This window comes from Rana temporaria, chromosome 1 (genome assembly GCF_905171775.1).
Source record: "Rana temporaria chromosome 1, aRanTem1.1, whole genome shotgun sequence".
NCBI lineage: Eukaryota > Metazoa > Chordata > Amphibia > Anura > Ranidae > Rana > Rana temporaria.
In genome coordinates, this window is record NC_053489.1 from 111,719,128 (window position 1) to 111,742,607 (window position 23,480).

The following is a 23,480-nucleotide window of genomic DNA, read 5'->3' on the forward strand; positions in this document are numbered from 1 at the left end:
TTTCGCTATCTGGAAATAACTTGATTTTATGTATCAGGAATGCATACATAGCTTGGGTAAACTGACTTAACATAAAAGTTTAACTGCTAAGTACTATATAATGTTTTATAGTATTACAATGCATAATAATAGTATATAATTTTTTCTTGGAGTCCAGTGAAGGACACAGCTTGATTATAATTAAGCAACCAAGGGTTATACTGTTGTTTACAGAAGAAAAGGTCATTATGCACATAGAAAATTTAAGGCCCGCTACCTTAATCCTATGACCACTCCAACCTCACACCTACTCAGTTGTAGCAAGCAGAGAAAATGATAGCATTGGAGAGGGAGGAAAGATTTTAAGATAAGTACATTTGTACTATTGTCCGTTGAGAGACACACATTGATGATAACCTAGGGATGTCCAAAAATGTCCATTTTGGAGTGGAAACACTCATACGCTTCAGTTTAAACAGTTTTTTTTAAACAGCCCAACAAGAAAACTAAAAACAAAAACAAAGGAAAACCAAGAACATCAAATAGGCTCCTGCAGAGCCCTTCAAGTGAACAAGCATCTGCACAAGCAGAAATATTGACCTTGTAAAATTTAAACATATTTTTTTTGTCTTAAGCATTCCCTGCATTAAGGTAAAAATGTTTAGGTAGCAGTATCGTCCCCTCACCCTCTCTGTACTCCCTCCAACCAGTGGTGTGCCTGTCTGTATTGGCTCTGTATTCTCTACCCACTCTCACAGGCTTTACTGAGGCAGCAGGGGAAATTGGCTTCCCCTGCTGCCAGTGAAATCCTATAATAAGAGAGCAGGACCGAGCTACACTGTCGGTGTCTATAGTCACAGAAGGCATGCCTAGGGATCAAGCCACACGAGTTCCCACATAGCAAGTGACTTACTATGGGGGCACTCACAGAAGAGGAGGAGCCAGGAGAACCAGAGGGGCACCTTAAAAAAAGAGGTTCAGGTCTGCTTAAGGCACATAGTAGGTAAGTATAAATCTGTTTGTTATTATAAAAAAAAAAACATTACGGTCATTTTTATAGAACTATGTTCAAAAAACTAGTTCTCAGACTTACAAATCTGTGACACCGGTGCCTGGTGATGGAAAGCCCAAGAAATGCTGAGCTGGAAAACCTCTTCTAGGACCTTCTGGAATTACAAAAAAAGGAATCAGTCTGCCTAAAAACAGCAATGGTGGAAAGGTAAATGCTGATTATTCTAACCACAAGCAGGCAATGGAGAGAAATCTCTTGGGGATGAACGGGTGCCGGACACAGGGAAAGCAACATAATGGGGGAGAACTGGTGCACACAGAATCTGGTGTAGCTGTGCATGGTAGTCATTCACCTTCTAACTTCAGCTTGTTTAATTAAGCTTTGACAATAAAACCTGGAAGCTGATTGGTTTCTATACAGAGCTGCACCAGATTTTGCACTCGCCATCTTTGATGAATATCCCCCAATATATTCATTATGGTGAAAGGAAAAAAAAAACATTGTGAAGCCCACAAGCACTTACTTCCTGGAAGTCTTGGATGGGGAGTGATAATTGGGTAGCGCACTGCATCCTGGGAAATGATGACACACATTTCCCAGGAGCATTAGAGGGAGATGATGTCAGAATCCTAGGTGATTCCAAAGGCAGATTTAGCATAGCAACAGGCATTTCCAGATGAGTAAAAATTTTACAGTTAATGGTATTGTGTGTGCACCTGCGCTCATGCATGTTTTTGCATGTTCTGATCCACTCCAAGGCCAGAAAAAAAAAGACATTATTTTTAAAGAATGCATACTTTACATTATTTTACCCAAAATGCCCAAATCCAAGAAACCAACAAATGTAATGACTTTTTTTATATTTTTATTTTAATTAATAAACTTGATTTAACAATTGATTTAAGTCTGCTTGGATACAAATCAAGTCCTTCCTGTTATTGTTAATATTTCTAAAGACAAGAGTAAATACAAAGAGTAAAACATTCTTACCTCTAGTAGCAAAATGGAGAAGGATTTGTACTATCTTTTAATCTTGGCCATGTAAGCATAGAATAAAAGCAGAACACGTGTCAACAACATGAAGGATCAAAGACGGTATCCTTATTTGCACTGTCTGTGGTTCGGAAGTTGACCATGCATCTCTTCACACTTGGTCAGATGGTCTTTGATCTTCAACTGTGTTGTCTGCCTGAATGGTGGTACAGAACACATTGATTTACAGTGAGTGTAAATAATCAGTATTTATAAATACCCTTCTTCATACCCGATAAGATCTCTGTGTTTTTATGTTGATTTCAGAGCATATCTGGAAAAAAAGTTTTAGTTTTATGCTATCATTTACAACTGGCTTAACTTAAGGCCTGTGAAGCAGATGTTAACAAAGAGGAATGATGTCACCTTTTGCAGCTGTGTAACAGTAAAAAGCTTCTACTCCTCCCTTGACGACTAACTAAATCCCTGTGACCTTTAATATTAGTGTTTGAAATTTTGTTCAGCTGTAATATTAGGAAAATAATCTAACACACAACATTTTTCAATGAATCTCTATCTCTAGGTCACTTTCTAAGTCCTGTAGTCCTGTTTTAGAAATTGATTTAATATGGAGAATTAAGATTAGAAAGGTAAATATGCATTCGGGGGGGGGGGGGGGGTGGTACAAACACATCCAGGTGTGATATTGCAGCAAGGTGCATGGCACTGCATTGCAATGTGTTTTTTTTAGAACTTTTTGTATTGTTGTTTGTATATGTGACACTGGCACATATTTTCAGTAGACAACATCCCAGTGTTGTCAGAGTTGCCTGTCTGATCCATCAGTAATCACGTGGGCTGCTTTTGAAGGAAGAGAACAGCATAAGGAATCCTTTATCTTAGCCTTCAAAGCACCACTTTGATACAATAGATTAAGAAAATCACATGCTATCTGCATGCATGGAAGGGTAAAAGAATGCATAGAACTTTTTTGCAAGTTATAAATTGGGAATACCAAGAGATATTATACAAATGTAGTATGTAAACTACACCATAGGTAGATCGTCAACATCTTATTTTACAGTGGCCTTTCCATATTAAAAAAAAAAACTTGTTACAGAATAGTGAAGCTAAATGCATTTGGCTTCCTTGGAAGAAACAGCACCAACCTGTAACCAGTATTCATCAGAATTTTTGTGTATGAAATATAGAATCAAAGAAGAGCCACACTCCCATCCAGCCAACCTAGTGTAGGTTTGAAAATGGACTTAGCCCATGAGTCTCCACCAAAGCCACATACCCTGACGTGTTTCGCTCCACCCACCAAAGCTTAGTTATAGGGTACCCTCTGACTAAGCTCCAGTGGGCGAAACACGTCAGAGACTTTGGCTTTGGCAGAGAATCATGGGCTGAGTCCATGCACCTGCACCTTTCTCTCTGATGATTGCGGGAGTTTGTCTTCCCTAGCTTGAATGGCATTCATAATCTAGCACCAAGGTCACAGTGCATTTTTGTGTCCTTATATATACACATTATTCTACACAGACATGTTAACTAAAAATTATATAAAAAAGAAATACTCCACAGCAAAATGTGTGCTATGTGCTGAGTATCCCCCTAGGAAGCTATAGGTGGCAAAAGCTAAGGGGTAAGTTTTCATGGTATATTTATTGACCATTATTTTTTTTGACCATCAGTATAAAAAAAAAATACATTAAACTTTTTCTCAGTTTTAAATTAAGTAAGTAAGGTCTAGAACTCATGTTGAGTATTTACTTCTATTCATAGACAAAATTGATGACAATAATTTACCAGACAGGAAGTCAAGAGAACTCAGCAACAAAAACACAGATAGGAACAGAAATGAACACCTGTCAGATTTCTACCTCTGCCTGTGTCCCTGTTGCAGATAGCAGTTGAACCCAACAGCAATTCTAATCCTTCCTTACTCCGTGGCTTGGCATACACTTTATCGCAAAACTCTAAGCTCATTCCTCCAGATATACGCATATATTTTCTGCATGAAAGAAATGGTATTGCTGGCAGAGCTAGAAAATATGCACCTAAAATACTTGCATTTAGCCCAGGTTCACACTGGGCTGCGGGAATGAAGCCGTGCGAGTTCAGCTGAACCTGAACGATTTCACTCCCGCTTGTCAGTCCCGATTTGGACGATTAGGACGGTGCCATTGCCGGAAATTGCTGGCAAATTCCGCCGATTTGACATGCGATTTGACATGTCAAATCGCATGTCCAATCGCACCAGTGTGAACCAGGGCTTATGTCCATTTATGTGCGTTTGCGAGTAAAATCTGCAGAGCTGAGCATCTGTGTCCTACTTTTTATGTGCACAGCTAAACGCAGTATACATGCTCATATGTAGACACAGCTGTAGGTATGGGTTGATTGATTGCTATAGTGCTGCATTCAAATGCATATACAACAATCTGCTGTATGCATCTAAAGACATTTGTTGCCCCTGTGTATGAGCTATAAGAAGCCAAAATGTGTGCTCCTACTTCACGTGAAACAAATGTATCTGACCAGTTGCAGGCTTGAAACACCTGTTTTCAAGGCATCACTGTAGGTAACATACATCCTCTTATCTATATACCAATCACCTGAAAATAATTTAAATACATTTTGGCGATTCCTTCCAGTAAAAGGAATATATCTTCTCACAGCAAAGGAATTTTCTGTATACAATGTTTTATATGAGTAATTGAGTGCAGAATAATGTTATTAGTGAAGCTCTGGGCAATAGATTAAAATGTCAGCTTTCACTCATAACTGACCAGTTCTAAGATAAATCAAGGCATTTTATTTCCTTTGAACTTATAGTGATGGTGGCACACCCTCATACTTTGCTGCCTTGTAATCTCAGTGTGACATCACACACATCTGGATTTCAGCAGGGAAACACTGACTAAAGAGGTACATGGTGACGAGTCATGCAGGTTTAAATAGCTCATTCAAATGATTTATTAATAAACACGGCATGTAACAGGAATCTCAGTGAAAAGGCATCAATAATGTTTATGGAAACCATCTGCAATAGTCCTTATCAGTTTTTATATAGGTAAAAAAAAAAGCAAAAGTATTATCACTAATCACTAAAAGGTACCAAGATATTACTTTGCTAATACCGAACAGCACTTGTTTTGCTTCTTGATTGGTAGCCCGATAATATTTAATACGCAGGTGGTGCTCCAGATAGCATCTGGAAATACAATTCCTGGTCTTTGTAAAACTGTTATGTGTATATAGAAAATTTCACACATAAATATGGATTTCCCTTTATTTCCTTACTTTCATCTTACTTTAAAAATAAAAAGGTGTGCAAATATTGGCCATTAGGATTAGTGTGTTGGAGAAAATATCCACAGATATATTCCAATATGTAAATTTCTACCCCACATTTTCCACATTTTCCGCTACATCTGGATGACAGAATTTTACAAAGACTTAAAGTGATTGTAAAGCATCATTAAAATAAAAAAAAAAAAAAATGTTATACTTTCCTGCTCGGTTGCAGCAGATTTGCACAGAGCAGCCTGGATCGTCCTCTTCTAATGTCCCTCTTTGCTGCTCCTGGCCCCTCCCTCTTCTCAAATGTCCCACAGTAAGCAGCTTGCCTTGGGGGCACCCAAGCTGAGCTGTAGCTCCATGTATCCACTCAGACATGGAGCTGCTGTTCGGCCCTGCCCTCTCTCTTTCCTGATTGGCTAACTGATTTTGATTGACAGCCGCAGAAGCCAATGGCGCCACTGCTATGTCTCAGCAAATTCAGACATCAGACATCGCTGGACAGAGATGGAGCTCAGGTAAATATTAGGGGTGCTGTGGAGGCTGCTGCAAACAGAAGGCGTTTTATCCTAATGCATATAATGCATATAATGAATAAAGATAAAAAAAAACTGCCTTTACAACTCCTTCTAGTTGACCACAGCTAATGCGATTTACTTTCCTGCAACCACAGGTTGCAGAAAAGAAAATCACTCAATTCCCCCCATCAACACAGATAGTGTTGATGGGGGAATCCCTCCCGCGGAGCCATTGTGTTATCCCGGTGGGGGTGGGCAAGGATAGCCGTCTCTGTTGGGAAAACATGATTATTGCTAGCGGCTTTAGTAAATTGCAAAAGTCCATTGATCAACTTGGGTAAATCAGCCTGCCCATAGATGGTTTGAATCTCAGCTGGACCCTGCTGAACTACCTGAGATTTGACCCATTTATGGCCAGCTTTATTATGAGGTGCGGAATGTAAAAGTGAGTGTAATTTTTACTTGCTGCACACATTCTATTGATACTTTGTTCTTCTAATTTGGTGTATAGAGATGATAGAGATGAATTTATGGTGGTTTTACACCTGAATCACACAGGAATGTGCTCCTTGTTTCTGTGTGATTCTTGTGCCTTCCCCTGCAGTGTATTTTGGCAGTCCATTCATTTGTATGGGTTGGAAATTGCACTTGACTGGACACAAAGGGCCAGATTCAGAGAGATCGGCGCATCTTTAGATAGGCGTAGCGCATCTCATATGCGCTACGCCGTCGTAACTTTGAGAGGCAAGTACAGTATTCACAAAGCACTTGCTCCCATATGTACGCTGGCGTAGCGTAAATGGGCCGGCGTAAGCCCGCGTAATTCAAAGTAGCAAGGCAGTGGGCGTGTTGTATTATAATGAAGCATGACCCCATGTAAATGCATGGACAAACGAACGGCGCATGCGCACCCATTCTTAGAATCACGTTGAATTTACTCCCTAAGATACGCCGGCTCCATTCATACGAAGTGAACGTAACCCCAGGCCCAGCCCCATTCACGTACGACTTACGCAAACAACGGAAGGCAGCGCGTTTTGAGTGTACGGAACTTATTTTCCTGCACCGTGTTCTGGTGTTGACCAGCAAACTGGGGATGGAAAGTTTCCTTATATTTAAGCATTCATATATAATATAATTGTAGAGCTTCTTCCATAACACAGTGCAAGTATCAGACTAGTAGGTACTAAGTGCAGTATACATAAGGATCGCTAAGTACAGTATACACTTTGAATGAGTCGGTTTCAGGGTTGGAGTTCTAATTAGCATGTCTGTGTATTGTGATTAGGTGTAGCATTAATTTTGGGGTTCTGCAAAAAAGAAAGAAAAAATCATCTGGACTTGTAAATAGTTTCTCTAAAACCCCTTACCAGTTCAATGCAGGCGCCTGTGCTGTGGTAGTAACTGAGGAAAACACTACATCTCTGCAAGATGCAGACATATTCAAAATGACCATTGGGTGTTGCCTGCAATAGCTGACACTTTGTGACCATGTATGGCTTTAAAGTTTACACCATAGTGGAATAGCACCTGCATGCCATTTTGCCCTGTCTGGCTTAAGTAACATGAAAATTCTAATTTGATAATTTTGCACTTACCACTTTGCTTTTTATGCTTCTACACTGTTGTGAATGAGGCCATATGTATCAGGTTTGTAATAAGCGACTTTTAGAAAGCAATACATTACATACAGTAACTAAAAGTAGCTTTTCCCTCAATGTCTTTTCAAACTCTCTTTCTAAAATATAATTGTATGCTTGTTGATTGTATATCAAACTAGTATTTTCTTACCAAGTGTGCTGTCGGTGAATTGTATGTTAAGCTGGAACCTGAAATAACATCCACAACATTTATGGTACAACTAATTTATGGTATGTTGTGAAAATAACCCAACACAGATAGACTTAAAAACATGATCAGTCTATCTTTAGACAGCACAGGTATTTACCACATGATTCGAGACAGTTTACAAGAACAGGAAATTGCTGTTTAAAATGAAAAAAAAATGCAATATAAAAGTATAAATGTTTGGCAATAATTTGTGAGAATAAGGAAACCATTGAATATTGTATCTTTTTTGAGTAATATTTTGGCAAAAAGCCTTTACAAGCTACTGAAACAGCATCGTAAAATACAACTTTATTTCACTTTTATTGTAACAGGTTCCACATATTTTTTTATATAAATAGTTGACTGGAAAATAATGCACATTAACAGTACAATTTTGATTATGTTTTAATTAAGTTTTTGTTTTAACTTTTCAGATAAAAAAAATATCACTGAATCTGTCTCAGTTAAATTGGTATTTCCGACAGAACCCGTGACTCAAAGCATCCTGAGAAAAGTGGAAATACAGCCAGTTAAGGTTACTCCAAAGCCAAGTGTTCCTACAACACCACCAGCTGCGAAGAAAGCTGAAGTGCAGTCTACTGTACAATCTAGAGTTGTGGAAGATACTCACAGCAAACCATCAGAACCTTCAGAAAGATCGCCAACATTGTTAGAAAAAGAACAAACTACAGTGACTCCATTGGCTACCGATATAGAACAGGCCGAGGGTCAAAGGGAACAAGCTGTAACTTCACCTTCAAAGACTACTGATGAAGACTCACCTTATCCTCCAGATACACCAAAACCCCCACAGAATCTTGAAGCTACAAGTATTCAACCAGGTACTGACAAAGATCAAGATCAAGAACCCTCCACTTATACTGACATAGCCCATGTAGAAACACCAGAAATATCAACGTATTACCCGAAAGATCTTACCTCCCAGCTTTCCCATGAAACAATGGAAGCCAAAAGTGCAGAAAGTTTTTCAACAGTTATTATACCAGACTTTACAGATGCTACATCTACAACAGAGGTGATTGAAGATTTTGCAGTTAGCACTGTGGCAGGGCTAAGCTCTGAGCAGGCTGTTGTGACCACTAGTGAGCCACTCACACCAAAAGATCCAGAGGCTTTTAGTGTACAGACCAAGCTAGAGGTATTCACAGTATTTAAACCTGACACCAGCACCCTATCTACACTATATGAAGTTACAGAAACAACCAAAACATCCACAGCTGTTGATACAGTTACAGAAGTCATTGATGAAGAAGACACATTGCCAAAGAAGCCTGATTCTACTATCAGTGAACCTGTAGAAGAAGCAGAATTTCCCTCTGAAGGTGAAGAATCAACTGGTACAGTTGTAACTGTAGAGGAGCAGACACAGACAACTAGCCCACCCATAGAAGAAAGTATTTTTACAAAAAAAATTGAAATTCCATCAGTTGAAACAGTCGAAACAGTTTCTACTTTGGTACCAGATCAGCCAGAATCCATTGCTCTAACAACAAGATCACCATTGCAAATTAAGTATGATGTGACTGATGAAGTTTTGATAAGTACAGTTTACCCATCTGATAAAACAGAAGGCTCAGGAATGCTTGAAGAAGATGTGTTGCCTAAAGAGACAGATCTGGATAAAACAGAAGAACAGTTTCCATCACCTACGCAAGCAACGCTTGAGAAAACCCCATATGATGGCACTGCATCACCAAAAGATGTTGCAACTGTTTTGACTGAAACTGCATCAGCCCAGGAAAGCCAAACAGCAGAGATAACAGCTGTCAAACCAGAGCCCATGGGTACACAAAAAGCATCTGTAGCTTCCACAGAAATTATATTGCCTCAGCCAACAGATTCTGTTTTTGAAGGAAGCGGTGTTGAGGAGGATACAAAAACTGAGCAAATTGCAACAGCTGAGGGCCAGCAAACTACAGCAAGCACACTGATTGCAATCACTGCTATCCCTACTGAGAAACTAGGTGAAGATAAAACAGAAAGCACAATTTCTCCAGATGGACTTAAATATGTTGTAGGGACTGATGTTACTGAAGGTTCTGGAGAAGATGTTATTGTTCCTTCAACTGCTGTGACTGATAAAGCTACAATTACACCAGATGGACTTAAATATGTTGCAGGGACTGATTTATCAGCTACAGATGTGACGGAGGAACAGGTGCCTCAAACAACTGTTGCTCCTAAAGTTCAAGAAGATGTAACAGCTATCCAAGAGGAGATTACAGCATCTTCTCTACCTATTTCTTCTGCAGAGGTGGACAGTGAAACTGAAAAACCTGTCACAGAGGTACAACCAGATACTAAGGTTACATCAGAAGTGGAAGGAAAATCTGTAGAAGGTATAGAGACAACACAAGGTCCATCAAGTTTTCTGCCTGCCTTCTCTTCATCAGAAACCCCTGTTGCCATTACAGATCAACTTAGAGATGTTTTTGAAGGTTCTGGAGAAGATGTTATTGTTCCATCATCTGCGGTGACTGATAAAGCTACAATTACACCAGGTGGACTTAAATATGTTGCAGGGACTGATTTACCAGCTACAGATGTGACAGAGGAACAGGTGCCTCAAACAACTGTTGCTCCTAAAGTTCAAGAAGATGTAACAGCTATCCAAGAGCAGATTACAGCAGCTTCTCTACCTATTTCTTCTGCAGAGGTGGACAGTGAAACTGAAAAACCTGTCACAGAGGTACAACCAGATACTAAGGTTACATCAGAAGTGGAAGGAAAATCTGTAGAAGGTATAGAGACCACACAAGGTCCATCGAGTTTTCAGCCTGCCCTGTCTTCATCAGAAACCCCTGCTGCCATTACAGATCAACTTAGAGATGTTATTGAAGGTTCTGGAGAAGATGTTGTTGTTCCATCATCTGCTGTGACTGATAAAGCTACAATTACACCAGATGGACTTCAATATGTTGCAGGGACAGATTTACCAACTACAGATGTGACAGAGGAACAGGTGCCTCAAACAACTGTTGCTCCTAAAGTTCAAGAAGATGTAACAGCTATCCGAGAGGAGATTACAGCAGCTTCTCTACCTATTTCTTCTGCAGAGGTGGACAGTGAAACTGAAAAACCTGTCACAGAGGTACAACCAGATACTAAGGTTACATCAGAAGTGGAGGAAAAGTCTGTAGAAAGTATAGAGACAACACAAGGTCCATCCAGTTTTCAGTCTACCTTGCCTTCATCAGAAACCCCTGCTGCCATTACAGATCAACTTAGAGATGTTATTGAAGGTTCTGGAGAAGATGTTATTGTTCCATCATCTGCTGTGACTGATAAAGCTACAATTACACCAGATGGACTTAAATATGTTGCAGGGACGGATTTACCAGCTACAGATGTGGCAAAGGAACAGGTGCCTCAAACAACTGTTGCTCCTAAAGTTCAAGAAGATGTAACAGCTATCCAAGAGGAGATTACAGCAGCTTCTCTACCTATTTCTTCTGCAGAGGTGGACAGTGAAACTGAAAAACCTGTCACAGAGGTACAACCAGATACTAAGGTTACATCAGGAGTGGAAGAAAAATCTGTAGAAGGTATAGCGACAACACAAGGTCCATTCCATTTTCAGCCTGCCTTGCCTTCATCAGAAACCCCTGCTGCCATTACAGATCAACCTAGAGATGTTACTGAAGGTTCTGGAGAAGATGTTATTGTTCCATCATCTGCTGTGACTGATAAAGCTACAATTACACCACTAAAAGAGATCATATTAGAAACTAGGACATTTCCCCCATCACCTAGCACTCAGAAACCAATTTTGATTGATGGGGAGCCTGATGAGGAGACAAGTAAAGGAACAATAGTGATTGATGAATCTGTTGCTCCTATAAAGGCCACAACTGAATCGGATCTGACAAGTAAAAAGCCAGTAGCAGAAATTGATTCAGAATATATCACCAGTGGAAGTTCAGAAGATCAAACAAAAGAACCACCTTGTGATGACACCACTGGTACAGCTCAAACTGGGTCTTCTGAAGAAGGTATTCAGCAGTTACATTCTATCAATGTCATCATCGTCAATATTCCTGAAAATGAAACAGGTATGTCTTCTATTCTCTGGTTATGTTTTGTCGTTGTATGACCAGATACGTTGGTTTGTGCTTTCGATTGTGCAAGGGTCATTTTTTTCCCGGCCTGTCAAAAGAATAGAGAGAGCATTTTCTTCTTGTTCAGTAGGCTGTTATTTATACAAAATATCCACCATCACAACTTAAAGAAAAACTACACCATTTCTTCACTATGCACAAGTTTATCATTTAAAAACTATAACTTTGCGTTCCTACGTCTGAAGTTTTCATTCTTTTAACTGCTTGGCCTATGTGCAGAAGTTACATTGTTGCTCCTGTGTAACCAATCCTCCTCTTCTACATGCCATAGTTGAATGATGAAAATCACAGCCAGCTTTCTTTGCCATTTATAAGTAGAGTTGTTAGTCAGTTAGGGGTTGATTTACAAAATATGGAGAGTACAAAATCTGATGCAGCTCTGCATGGTAGCCAATCAGCTTCTAACTTCTGCTTGTTCAATTAAAGTGGGGTTCTGGAAATAATTTGTTTTTGCAATTTATCACATTAAATAGTCCCTAAAACATATTAATAGATCCACAATCATTCCAGAAATCATTGCAAACACTTGCCTTATATCCTCCAGCTCATGTTGTGGCCATATCCATCATATTTGTGGGCATGTGAAGCCCATTTCCGTTTTCTTCCTGGTTTTCAGGGAGAGGTGCATGCTGGGCGATTTTTAGGCACAGTAATGCCCAGAGACTCCTGGGAAATGGGTGTCATAATTTCCCAGGAGGCAATGGGGTCTTAGGGCAGGAAGTCGATCCACCTAGGACCAGGAACTAGGCAGATTACGAAAACAGCCTAGTAACAGCCAGATAGAAGTGAGTAAAAAATATATATTTTTTTAATTTATTTTTTTACATTAAAGTCAAGCTGTTAATAGAAAGTTCATTTTTAGGGTGGAACTCCGCTTTAAGCTTTGACAAGAAAACCTGAAAGCCGATTGGTTTATATGCAGAGCGGCGCCAGATTTTGCACTCACCAGTTTTAGTAAATCAACCCCTTAGTATGTTGTAGTGCAGTGAAGTAGACACTGGGCTTTAGTCTGTGAGGATGTAAGGTTTATGGGTACATACATGTTACTGCTTTTACTGCTTTTCTTTTGTAAGATACGTAACAAAAAATATGATAAATGGATGTTTTTTGTGATTTTGAAAGCTCTTAGTTTTAATACAATATCCCATTTGTTTAATTAGACTGGAGTTTGCTTTGCACCAACATTACTTAAAGGGTTATTAAAGGAAAAAAATATTCTCCTTTAAAATAACAAACATGTTATACTTAGCTCCACTAAGCAGTTCATTTTGCACAGAGTGGCCCCGATTCACATCTTCTGGGGTCCCTCAGCGGCTGTCTCTGGTCCTCCCCGCAAGTACTAACCACAGTCATAACGGGAGCTCGGGGGGGGGGGGGGGGGCGACATTATGAGATGTTTTTTCACCTTAATGCATAGATTGCATTTTTACTTTACAACTCTTTTAAATGTAGGATGCTATTCATATTTATTAATTATACAAAGCCAGGTTCTGAAACAAGTGTGTGACTGTTCTCGGTCTCTAGAAATTGCATTTTTTTGATGTGTACATTTATAGCCTGAGCGTAAGAGCATGATTAAGGCAGTGGATGCAGGTGCATATACTGTATTAATAAGGAAAATAAATGACACAAGTGTTCCAGTGTGACAGGAACAGGTCTAATGCAGGTGTAAAAATTAATTAAAAAAATTGCAAACTACAGCTAGGTTCTATTGGAGAGTGTCGTCTACTGCATTATACATGTACAGATATCAATGTATATTAAAGTTGCATTAAACCCAAAACTAAAAATGTGATATATCACAGCTTACTAACCTTGAGATGTGGTGGCTAAATTTTTTTTATACATCCCTTTCATGACCCCTTCATGACTGCTACAGGGGCAGTTCAGTACCTTCCTGGACCAATCACTAGACTAACTATGGCTAGATATGTAACTTCTTTCATGGAAAAGAGGTCAATCCTCATACTGACAGTTGTGGTGGGACTAGAAAATTCAGGAAGCATGTTGAAACCTGTAGCTTTACAACAGCTGGAAAGTTGGAGGTAAGAGTCTTATACTATAAAACATCCTCAAGAGAACATCTGCTAAAAGTCTAGAAAAGAAAGCCGCTGAATGAGTCATCTATTGATCAGAGAGACTCATTTCTCAAAGTCTAGCTACATTTCAAGGGTTTTGTAATAGAACATTAACACCTAACCTCACTTATTAAGTTTTAAGTAATATTAAGCAATATTAAAGGGAATCCTAAAAATATTGTGCTGAAAAAAGTAACCCACTCTAACCATGACAATGCAGAAATAAGGATGTTTAATCACAATATACAAAGGGCTTATTAAGAATCTTAGCATGTCACCACCTTCTAGCGCCAAAAAACTATCATACCTGTCTGCTGCTTGCTTTTGCACGCTGTCTTATTATACAATGCAGGTCACGGACCTCATCTGGTTCTGTAGCTCTCTTCCAACTGAGTCAGATTATTTCATATAACTACTACTACTAATGTCCACTTAAGTATGTGCTGCGTTGCAGCCAGTGCATGGAACCACAGCAAGCAAGGGTGTTATGGGGCCTATGGACCACAAGCCAGTATCTTGATTGTCTCAATATTTACAGTTAACCACTTGCTTACTGGGCACATAAACCCCCTTGTTCCCAGGAGAAATTTCAGCTTCCGGCACTGCGTCGCTTTAACTGACATTTGCGCGGTCGTGCGATGTGGCTCCCAAACAAAATTGACGTCCTTTTTTCCCCACAAATAGAGCTTTATTTTGGTGGTATTTGATCACCTCTGCGGTTTTTATTTTTTGCGCTATAAACAAAAAAAGAGCGACAATTTAAAAAAAATATATATATTTTTTACTTGTTGCTATAATAAATATCCCATTTTTTTTTTTTTTAAATATATTTTTTCTCAGTTAAGGCCGATACGTAATTTTCGACATATTTTTGTAAAAAAAAAAAAAAATCGCAATAAGCGACTGGTTTGCACAAAAGTTATAGCACCTACAAAATGGGGAACAGAATTATGATTTTTTTTTATTATTTTTTTTTTACTAGTAATGGCGGCGATCTGCGATTTTTATTGGGACTGCAATATTGCGGCGGACGTATCGGACACTTTTGACACAAATTTGAGACCATTCACATTTACACTGCGATCAGTGCTATAAAAATGCACTAATTACTGTATAAATGTGACTGGCAGGGAAGGGGTTAACACTAGGGGGTGAGGAAGGGGTTAAATGTGTAGCCTGAGTGTGTTCTAACTGTGTGGGGGGAGGGGACTGACTGGGGGAGGTGACCGATGCTGTGTCTCTATGTACAAGAGACACAGATCGGTCCCCTCTCCTCTAACAGCACGTGGAGCTCTGTGTTTACACACAGAGCTCCACGTCCCTGCTGTTACCGGCTGTGTTACCGACGATTGCGTGTACCCGGCGGACATCGCGGCCGCCAGGTACACGCATCGGGTCCCCAGTGATGCGGCGGCACAGTGTTTACCCGCTGCGCGCCCCCCAGAGGCGCGCGCGGGTAATGCTTTTAAAAAGACGTCCAAAGACGTCCAGTTGGCACTTGAGAGCCGTGCTGTTGACGTCTTTTGTCAATAGCGCGGGTCTCAAGTGGTTAAAAAAGATTTGAGTAGAGTTAAAAGTGAGTTTTACATGCACAGAGCATTCTTGGCGTGACAAAATATTTCAGCTGATGCGTGTCCTTTAAAGGCACATGCGACATGTGAGTACAGCAGTAGTGTGGGAAAGTAAAAATGAAGTAGCTGAACTTTCCTTTAATGTTGATTGTAACAGAAAACAGGTTTTCTTTAAGGTAAGAGTAATCCTCTTCATTGGGAGAAATATTACCCAGTCCTTCTTGCAGACAAGTGTTAGGCCTTGTACACACGACCGAGGAACTCGTCGGAAAAGACACATCGTTTTTCTCGACGAGTTCCTTGTTAGGCTTGTCGAGGAACTCGACAAGCTTGCTTTGCGTACATATGGTCAAGACAAAATATCCTCGTTCTCAAACGCGGTGACGTACAACACATACAATGGCAGGGGAAGTTTGATTCCACTGCCACAACCCTTGGGGATGCTTTTGCTAATCTCATGTTACTGCGTGTTAAGTAAAAGTTTGGTAAGAGACGATTTGCACTTTTCAGTCTGTTACAGCGTGAAAAATGTGTTATCTCCATTACAAACGCTACTTTTACCGAAGGTGCGCTCCCGTCTCATACTTTATTCTGAGCATGCGTGGGTTTCTTAGCATACACACATCGTGTTTCTCGTGGAAAACCAGCCCGATGAGGAACACAACGAGGAAATTGGGACTCCCGTCTCTTTTTTCCTCGTCGAGTTCCTCAACAGTTTCCTCGATGAAAAACGTACACACGACCGGTTTCCTCGGCAAAAAAGCTCTCCCACCAAGTTTCTTGATGGATTCTGTAGAGGAAAACGGTCGTGTGTACGAGGCCTTAGCTAGCAAGCTCTCTCTTTTAGAACCTGTTTGCATCTTTGCATTTTTTTATAATCAATAGATTTTTTTAGTTTTTATGCTACAATGTGAAACAGCACACATATCCTCATGTGCAGAAGGAAACAAGGTTGCAGAAAACATACAAATAAAGTTAACCTTGACAATGGATACAATTGAGTTGGTGACATCATCCTTCATATAGATTTCAGATCAGGTGGAAAAACTAAAAATAAAAAACTGCAGCAAGAAACATCTCCTCACACATTTAATAGATATATGCCTTTGACACAAAGAAAAGAAAGTGGTGAGTCATGGAAAAGAAGGGTTGGTCCTGCAGGTTCTGAACACAAGGTCCCAGAGTGGGCTGTTTTACCCAGATTGAGAGATAAGCTGTAGTGGATCCAAGTGGCCTATATGCCACATAGTTTGTCATACTGATCATTGCGAGTGGCCACCGACTGTCTGAGACACTTTGGATCAATGCAGCTTTAGTTGGAATAGTGGGCTTCTCCCAATGTAGTGAAACCAAGATTTTGGCTGCTTTGATGAGTTGTGGTAATGAACTAGCATTATAGGGGTTGATTTATTAAAGACAAATAGGCTGTTGACTTTGCAAGGGAATTTTCTTAGTGAACTTTACAAAGAATACCTAATCAAATGCCCCAGAAAGAAAATATTTTGTGTCCACATAATTTAGTGATGGAAGTCAGCAGAGCTTCAGTACGCTCATTAACTAAGCTCTGGGGCAAATTCCCTTGCAGTGTGAACAACCTACTTGCTTTTAGTAAATGAATACCACAATGTTTTATAGGTATTGAAGGCAAATTAAAAATGGAAGGGAAGAGGGCTTCTGGGAAGTCCCCATTCAGGATGGCTTTAAATTTCATTTTAATGTCGTGTCAAAAAGTATAATGTACTGTACAGTTTCACCACACATGCAACAAAGTTTATTGTACATCTTTCTCTAACACAGTGAAAACACTGTTGGTATATTCAAGCCAGTAGGGCACTCTGTACTAGTGGGTGAGGAGTTCAAAACTGGTTTCCTAGATTTTAATGTTGATTAAGGTAGTGTGGTTAAGTTTTAATGTTTGCAAGAGATGGGCAATGGGCATCTGTAAAAGTTCCCATTCACATTCTTTAACATGTCTGCATTTTACATTTGTAGTGGTGTGTTCTTGATGCTTAGAGTTGGTCAGATAATCAAATTACTAACTTCCTTCCTTCAACAAATCTAAGAATTGGATATTTACTCATCATAGTGGGTCTTAGCATCTATAATTTAATCACTGAAGGTTAAGCAAATCCTGTTGAGGATTAAAGCTATTTGACACTTTTTTGTTGTAAATGAAGACCCCCTTCAGCATTAGCTAGAATTGACTTCGTTTTTACAAGGCAAACGCCAGCAGTTATAAGGTGTCTACTTTTTATTCTTGTTAGCCATGCTTGCATTTAGTAGCAGGGCAGCTAGTAAACTTGTGAAACAACTGTTAAGGCGAAAAATAGTTTTTATATAATAGTGTTTTGTTACTGGCATACTTCACATAGTCCTGGCGTCTAGGGGATATTTTAAAACTTGTCACTACTGAATTTTACTGACTCACAAAAGAATAGATTTCACTGCGACACTACATTGGATTTACAGCTTAGAAAAAAAAAACTTTCGTAAAACAGTTTGAATAGACTTCTGTATTCTGCTCTCCCTTTAGCAGTATTGAGACTGCTTAACAAGCTGAATCCTTTTATGAGATCAGCCATATCCATTCATAATTTAGGGGTTTCATTTAGATGGATTCCCATATTTTAACTTCTTTTGTAGGCTTCCTTAGATACAAGGATGTGTTGCTGCTATATAGCATACAGTTCTTAGGTAACATACAAAATCCTCCCAGTCTTTTGTTTGTTACCAAGGAGACATCTCAGTGTTTGACACTGCGATTACACACTTGAAGTCCTCTACTCCAGCAGAAATCAGTGCTTTAGAGTCACTATTGCATTGCAAATTTAAAATAAATTCAGAGCTTTTGAATAAAGTAAAGTTTTAAGTATTGGAAGGCCCAGAAGGGTGACCTCTAGGCATTAATGCAAAGTTTGGCTTCCAGGAGTTGTCTATAAAGCTATCAGTTAAACATCACAAGCAGATTGTTTATCTTGAAATCGAATACAAATATTAGGGACTTTATCATAAGTGCTGATTATTAATTTATTTCTAATATTTTTTATAACGCTGACATATACTTTTATGGAGTACACAGATCCATCCACAACAGTTTCTGTCCCCAGAAAGAATTCACAATGTGTCACCACTCACAATCGTGCTAATTGGTGTGTTAGAAACTTTGAACCTCCATGGCAATGCAATCCTGTACCTCTCAGACTAAATGTTAATTCAAAGGCACAGAGTCTGAGCCTGTTCAGTCTCTCTGTGAGTGCCACAATGACCCCATATACCCAATAGGCTATATTATTGAGAGTTGCTAGTGCTATTGGATGTTCCCTTCTGCTTTCAAATACAGTTATATTGTATAACTTGCTTTTAAAATGGCTGTCTCCTCACTAGCTTCTCATAAAGTTATTTGTCACTCCCTGCCTATCTCTTCCTGCTAAAGCACAAAGATTCTTAATTCGTATGCTGCAATATCCATAATGGAAAATACAAAACCTAGAAACTGGTTACCAAATACCATATAGTGGACAAGATTTAAACTCCAGACTTTTTAAAATATTTCCTTTTACCTATTAATGAGTTCGCAGTGGAAGAAGGATCATTACATTATCTCTCTTTTATACTCAGGTGTTTCCAGAAATAGTTGCGTGGGGTTTAGAGATCAGTTTTGCCCAGATGCAAACCAGTCAGTTTACCATTATTGCAATTTGGATTAATCTGAATATTTTATAAATCTCTTAAGGGCCACTAATTTTGCTTTCAAAGACAGATGATTAATAAGTCTTGTTCATTGCAGACTGAAAGCTCGGGTTGCATATATATTTATATTTATTTATATACAGTTTAGGATACCCATATAGATGAAATGGTCATGGTCATTTCAGTCCAGGCAGTGTGACAAGATATGTGGAAACTACACAGAGGAAACCAGACTGTAACCTAAGTGAAAAAATACACTTTATTATAAAACATAAGAACATGAGTGACATAAAACAAATACATAAACCTATACACAACACATGTAATGAGTGGAAACAAATGAAATACTCAACTATTTACAGAAAGGGAATCAGGTATATTGAAATCGGGCAGCTGCAAAAAAATGAACAGAGAGCAAGACAGGTAAAAACAGGGGCCAAAATGGGTAGCAGGTTTAGCATGTACTGAAACATAGGCAAAATACTGAGGCACTTTGTGACTCCTAAAGGTGTGGATAAATACCCTTCTAGCAGCCACCATAAGGTGGTGAGTAATTGCTGACACCTGCTTACTTCTGGGTAGGGATGAGCCAAACACGGGGGGTGTTCGGTTCGCACCAGAACCTGCAAACAGACCAAAAGTTTGCGTAAACTTTAGAACCCTGACCCTGTTAAAGTCTATGGGACTCGATCGTTTGAAATCTAAAGGGGACATGTATCAATGCAAAAAAAGTTTTAAAAACTGAAGTTTTTTTGGGAGCAGTGATTTTAATAATGATTAAAGTGAAACAATAAAAGTGAAATATTCCTTTAACTTTCGTACCTAGGGGGTGTATAGCATGCCTGTGAAGTAGCGCTTGTTTCCCTTGCTTAGAACTGTCCCTGCACAAAGTGTCATTTCTGAAGGAAAAAAAGTAATTTAAAATGTCTCGCGGCTATAATGAATTGTCAGCTCCCGGCAATACAGAGAAAAGTCATTGATAAAAAAAAAGCGTGGGGGTCCCCCCAAATTCAATTACCAGGCCCTTCAGTTCTGGTATGGATATTAAGGGGAACTCCATCCCAAATTGAAAAAAAAAATGGCGTTGCACCCCAAAAATCCATACAAGACCCTTTATCCGAGCACGCAACCTGGCAGGCTGCAGAAAAAGAGGGGGGGACGAGAGAGGGCCCCGTCCTCCTGAACAGTACCAGGCCACAACATTGGGAGGATGCTGTGGGGGTCTATGACCCCTCAAAGCACCATGTTCCCATGTTGATTGGGACAAGGGCCTCATCCCCACAACCCTTGCCCGGTGGTTGTGGGGGTCTGTGGGCGGGCGGGGGGCTTATCGGAATTTGGAAGACCCCTTTAACAAAGGGGACCCCCAGATCCCACCCTCCCTATGTGAATTGGTAATGGGGTACATTTCACCCCTACCATTTCACAAAGAAAGTGTAACACATTGTAAAAAAAACACAGACACCGTTGGGAAAGTCCTTTATTAAAAAAAGAAAAAGAAAAAAAAAAGATTCCAGCGGTGGTAATCCACTCTCTGCTCCAACACGCTGATGGTATCCTGCGATGGGTGATCTCCTCTCTGGGGTCCAGTGATGAGTAGATCTCCTCTTCATCCAGGTCCAGGATCCAGCGATGAGATGTTCGCAGCGCAGCGCATCACCTGTCTCTACCGGAGACACCCAGGGAATGACGTGGCTTCAGCCAGTGACAGCTCTTATGTAGGTGAGGGCGGGGCGACCCATCACGTGACCCTCTCCCCTCTTACGCAAGGGAAAACCCAGGATTTCCCAGTGACGTGACGGGTGACCCTGTCCCCCTCTGATGTAACGTCAAACCTGCGTTACATTAGAGGGGGGCCCGGTCACCAGCACGTCACTGTTGAAAGCCTGTGTTTTCCCTTGCGTCAGAGGGGGACGGGGTCACGTGACGTTTTTTTTTTTCTCAATGACTTTCAATGCATTTTCTCTGTATTGCCGGGACCCGACAATTCATTATAGCCGCGAGTGGTTTTAAATCACTTTTTTCCTTCGGAAATTACATTTTGTGCAGGGACAGTTCTAAACACGGGAAACAAGCGCTGCTTTACAGGCATACTATATGCCCCCCTAGGTATGAAATTTAAAGGAATATTTCACTTTTATTGTTTCACTTTAAGCATTATTAAAATCACTGCTCCCAAAAAATGACAATTTTTAATCCTTTTATTTGCATTGATACATGTCCCCTGGGGCAGGACCCGGGTCCCCAAACACTTTTTTATGACAATAACTTGCATATAAGTCTTTAAAATTAGCACTTTAGATTTCTCCCATAGGCTTTTACAGGGTGTTCCGCGGCTTTTTGAATTTGCCGCGAACACCCCAAACCAGGCAATGTTCGAGTCGAACATGAGCTCGTCTCGAACTCGAAGCTTATCCCTACTTCTAGGAGACATCCACCAGTGGATACTGAAGATACTCTGTTTAGTTCCAGTAACCATGATGCCACCAGTTATAGTTTCTGACAGAGAGTCAGAAGCAGGAGTGATCATTTGTCTGTAGGTTCCCCAAACTGTGTAACTGTGTAGGTTACACTAGGCTGACAGATTAAAAAAAAAATGCCAAATGGATAGTCTGGCCTTTTTTTTAATAGAGTTTCTATTATTAAGTGCTAATTCTTAAAGTGGAACTATCCCATCTATCCTTTACATCCAAAGAAGCTGCCATCTTAGCCTGTTTGATCTGCAGTTGCCATAGTAGTGCACATGTAATCAGATATGAAACTATGACACCTGCCATTTGATGGTTTGATAGTTTGGTTGAGAGCTAACATAATACTAGTGACTTTAACAGTTAGCATTTGAGACACAACTTGAATATAACTGTTTTGCAAGCAGTGAAATTTGAGGGTTTAGCTCCATTTTAAGTGCAATAACCCCAACCAATCAGAACTCATATCATCCCAGGCTGTAGCTGTCTGCACAGTGTAAATATATAAATTCAGAATCACAGAAAGATTGTGTGATGATCACATCTTTTCACTGCTGTATCATGCCATGGCTAGCCTGGTCAGACTAATCATCATTAGATCTTTCAATTAAAGTTGTGTGGGTATTTTGTTTATCTCTTATTAGCGTGAAATTGCATTGGCAGAAGTTTAGAGAAAGTAACAGTAGAGTTATTTCAAGTAATTTTAGGGTCTTTGTGTGAGTAAATCTTATGGCCTTTCATCTTATTTTCCCACAGTAGTGCTAGTGCATTTCATGCTTGACATGCTCCGTTTAGTATTCATGCCCAGGTGAGGACTCCAAGGTAAGCATCACAAAAGCAATTACCATACATCCCTTTCTATAGCCTGGAGGATGGGAAACACAGATGTGAGCTTCCCTTTGAAATCAGAGAGCTATAATAAGACAGGACTGACTGCTGATGCTTTGAGTTAATAGTGTAAAGAAAGGCGCTGACTCTATTTACAAGCCATCATTTGTTAAATTTACACTCATGTCTACTGTACGCTCATCACTGTGTATTTACACTAGGTGTAAAAAAATGTAGAGGACAAAGCACAGCACGTCAGTTGACTTCATCTTCCAGATAAAAGCTTCAGTTACACATCACTGATCAGGAAAAGTTGCAGTAGCCTTATTTTTCCTGGTTCAGGCCCAGTTATTTGTGACATGCTGAGAAGGATGAGGTGTGTCACACACAGGAGCTAGTATTTCTCACAATGGATCCCAGCAGTGAGGCTGCCCATAGAAGGGCAGGTATCTGTTGCAAAGTAGGGATAAAGTTAAAGGTCAAAATGAAGACATTGCATGACCTTGTCACTTGTGTATTGGCAGCACCCTGCTTTTTTTTAGCTGATGGACTTTGTAGTACTAATGGAGTATGCAGTCCCTCCTTCTCTATACAGCAAGAAAAGATTAGATCTTCTTGCACTGCAATTTTTTGACAAGTTGGAAACACTTTCAAAAGGAAGTAAGGAACCGATGGCCTAATTATTGTAAAAGCTTGAATTGGGAGTATTACTAGGAATATTCAGGACCATCTTAGAACAACATAAAAATGTACCCTTTCTTTTAAGATTTTAAAGATTTAAAAACTGTTGTGGTTTAATTAAATTAAAACTGGGATTATGTCATGTGGCCATGGTAAATATAAACAAGGCTTAATGGTGTTCTTCTAATACGTGTACTGTATACTAAAATGTTCTCCCAAAGCGTATCAATAAAAGACATATGGTGATCTGATAAAAGGTATGTCCCTCAACATTTTTAATCTCCTGAACTTTCAGGGGTATGCCAGCTTAAAAAGTATTATAGAATAATTCTATATTGTCCTGAAAAATCTTAAATCTTTTCTAGAATATTAATTTTATTCTAACAAAGAATGAAGCAACATCACAGC

The 23,480-nt window shown here is 39.7% G+C and overlaps 1 protein-coding gene across 2 annotated transcripts in view; it reads left to right on the forward strand.

The window, feature by feature from the left end:
• The window catches only part of VCAN (versican), a 136,523-nt gene that overhangs the window by 50,940 nt on the left and 62,103 nt on the right, over positions 1-23,480 (forward strand). For both annotated transcript variants that reach the window (XM_040341695.1, XM_040341698.1), the window contains exon 7: positions 8,052-11,690. In XM_040341695.1, the coding sequence (XP_040197629.1) occupies positions 8,052-11,690 (3,639 nt within the window). The remainder of the gene's footprint in view (positions 1-8,051; positions 11,691-23,480) is intronic.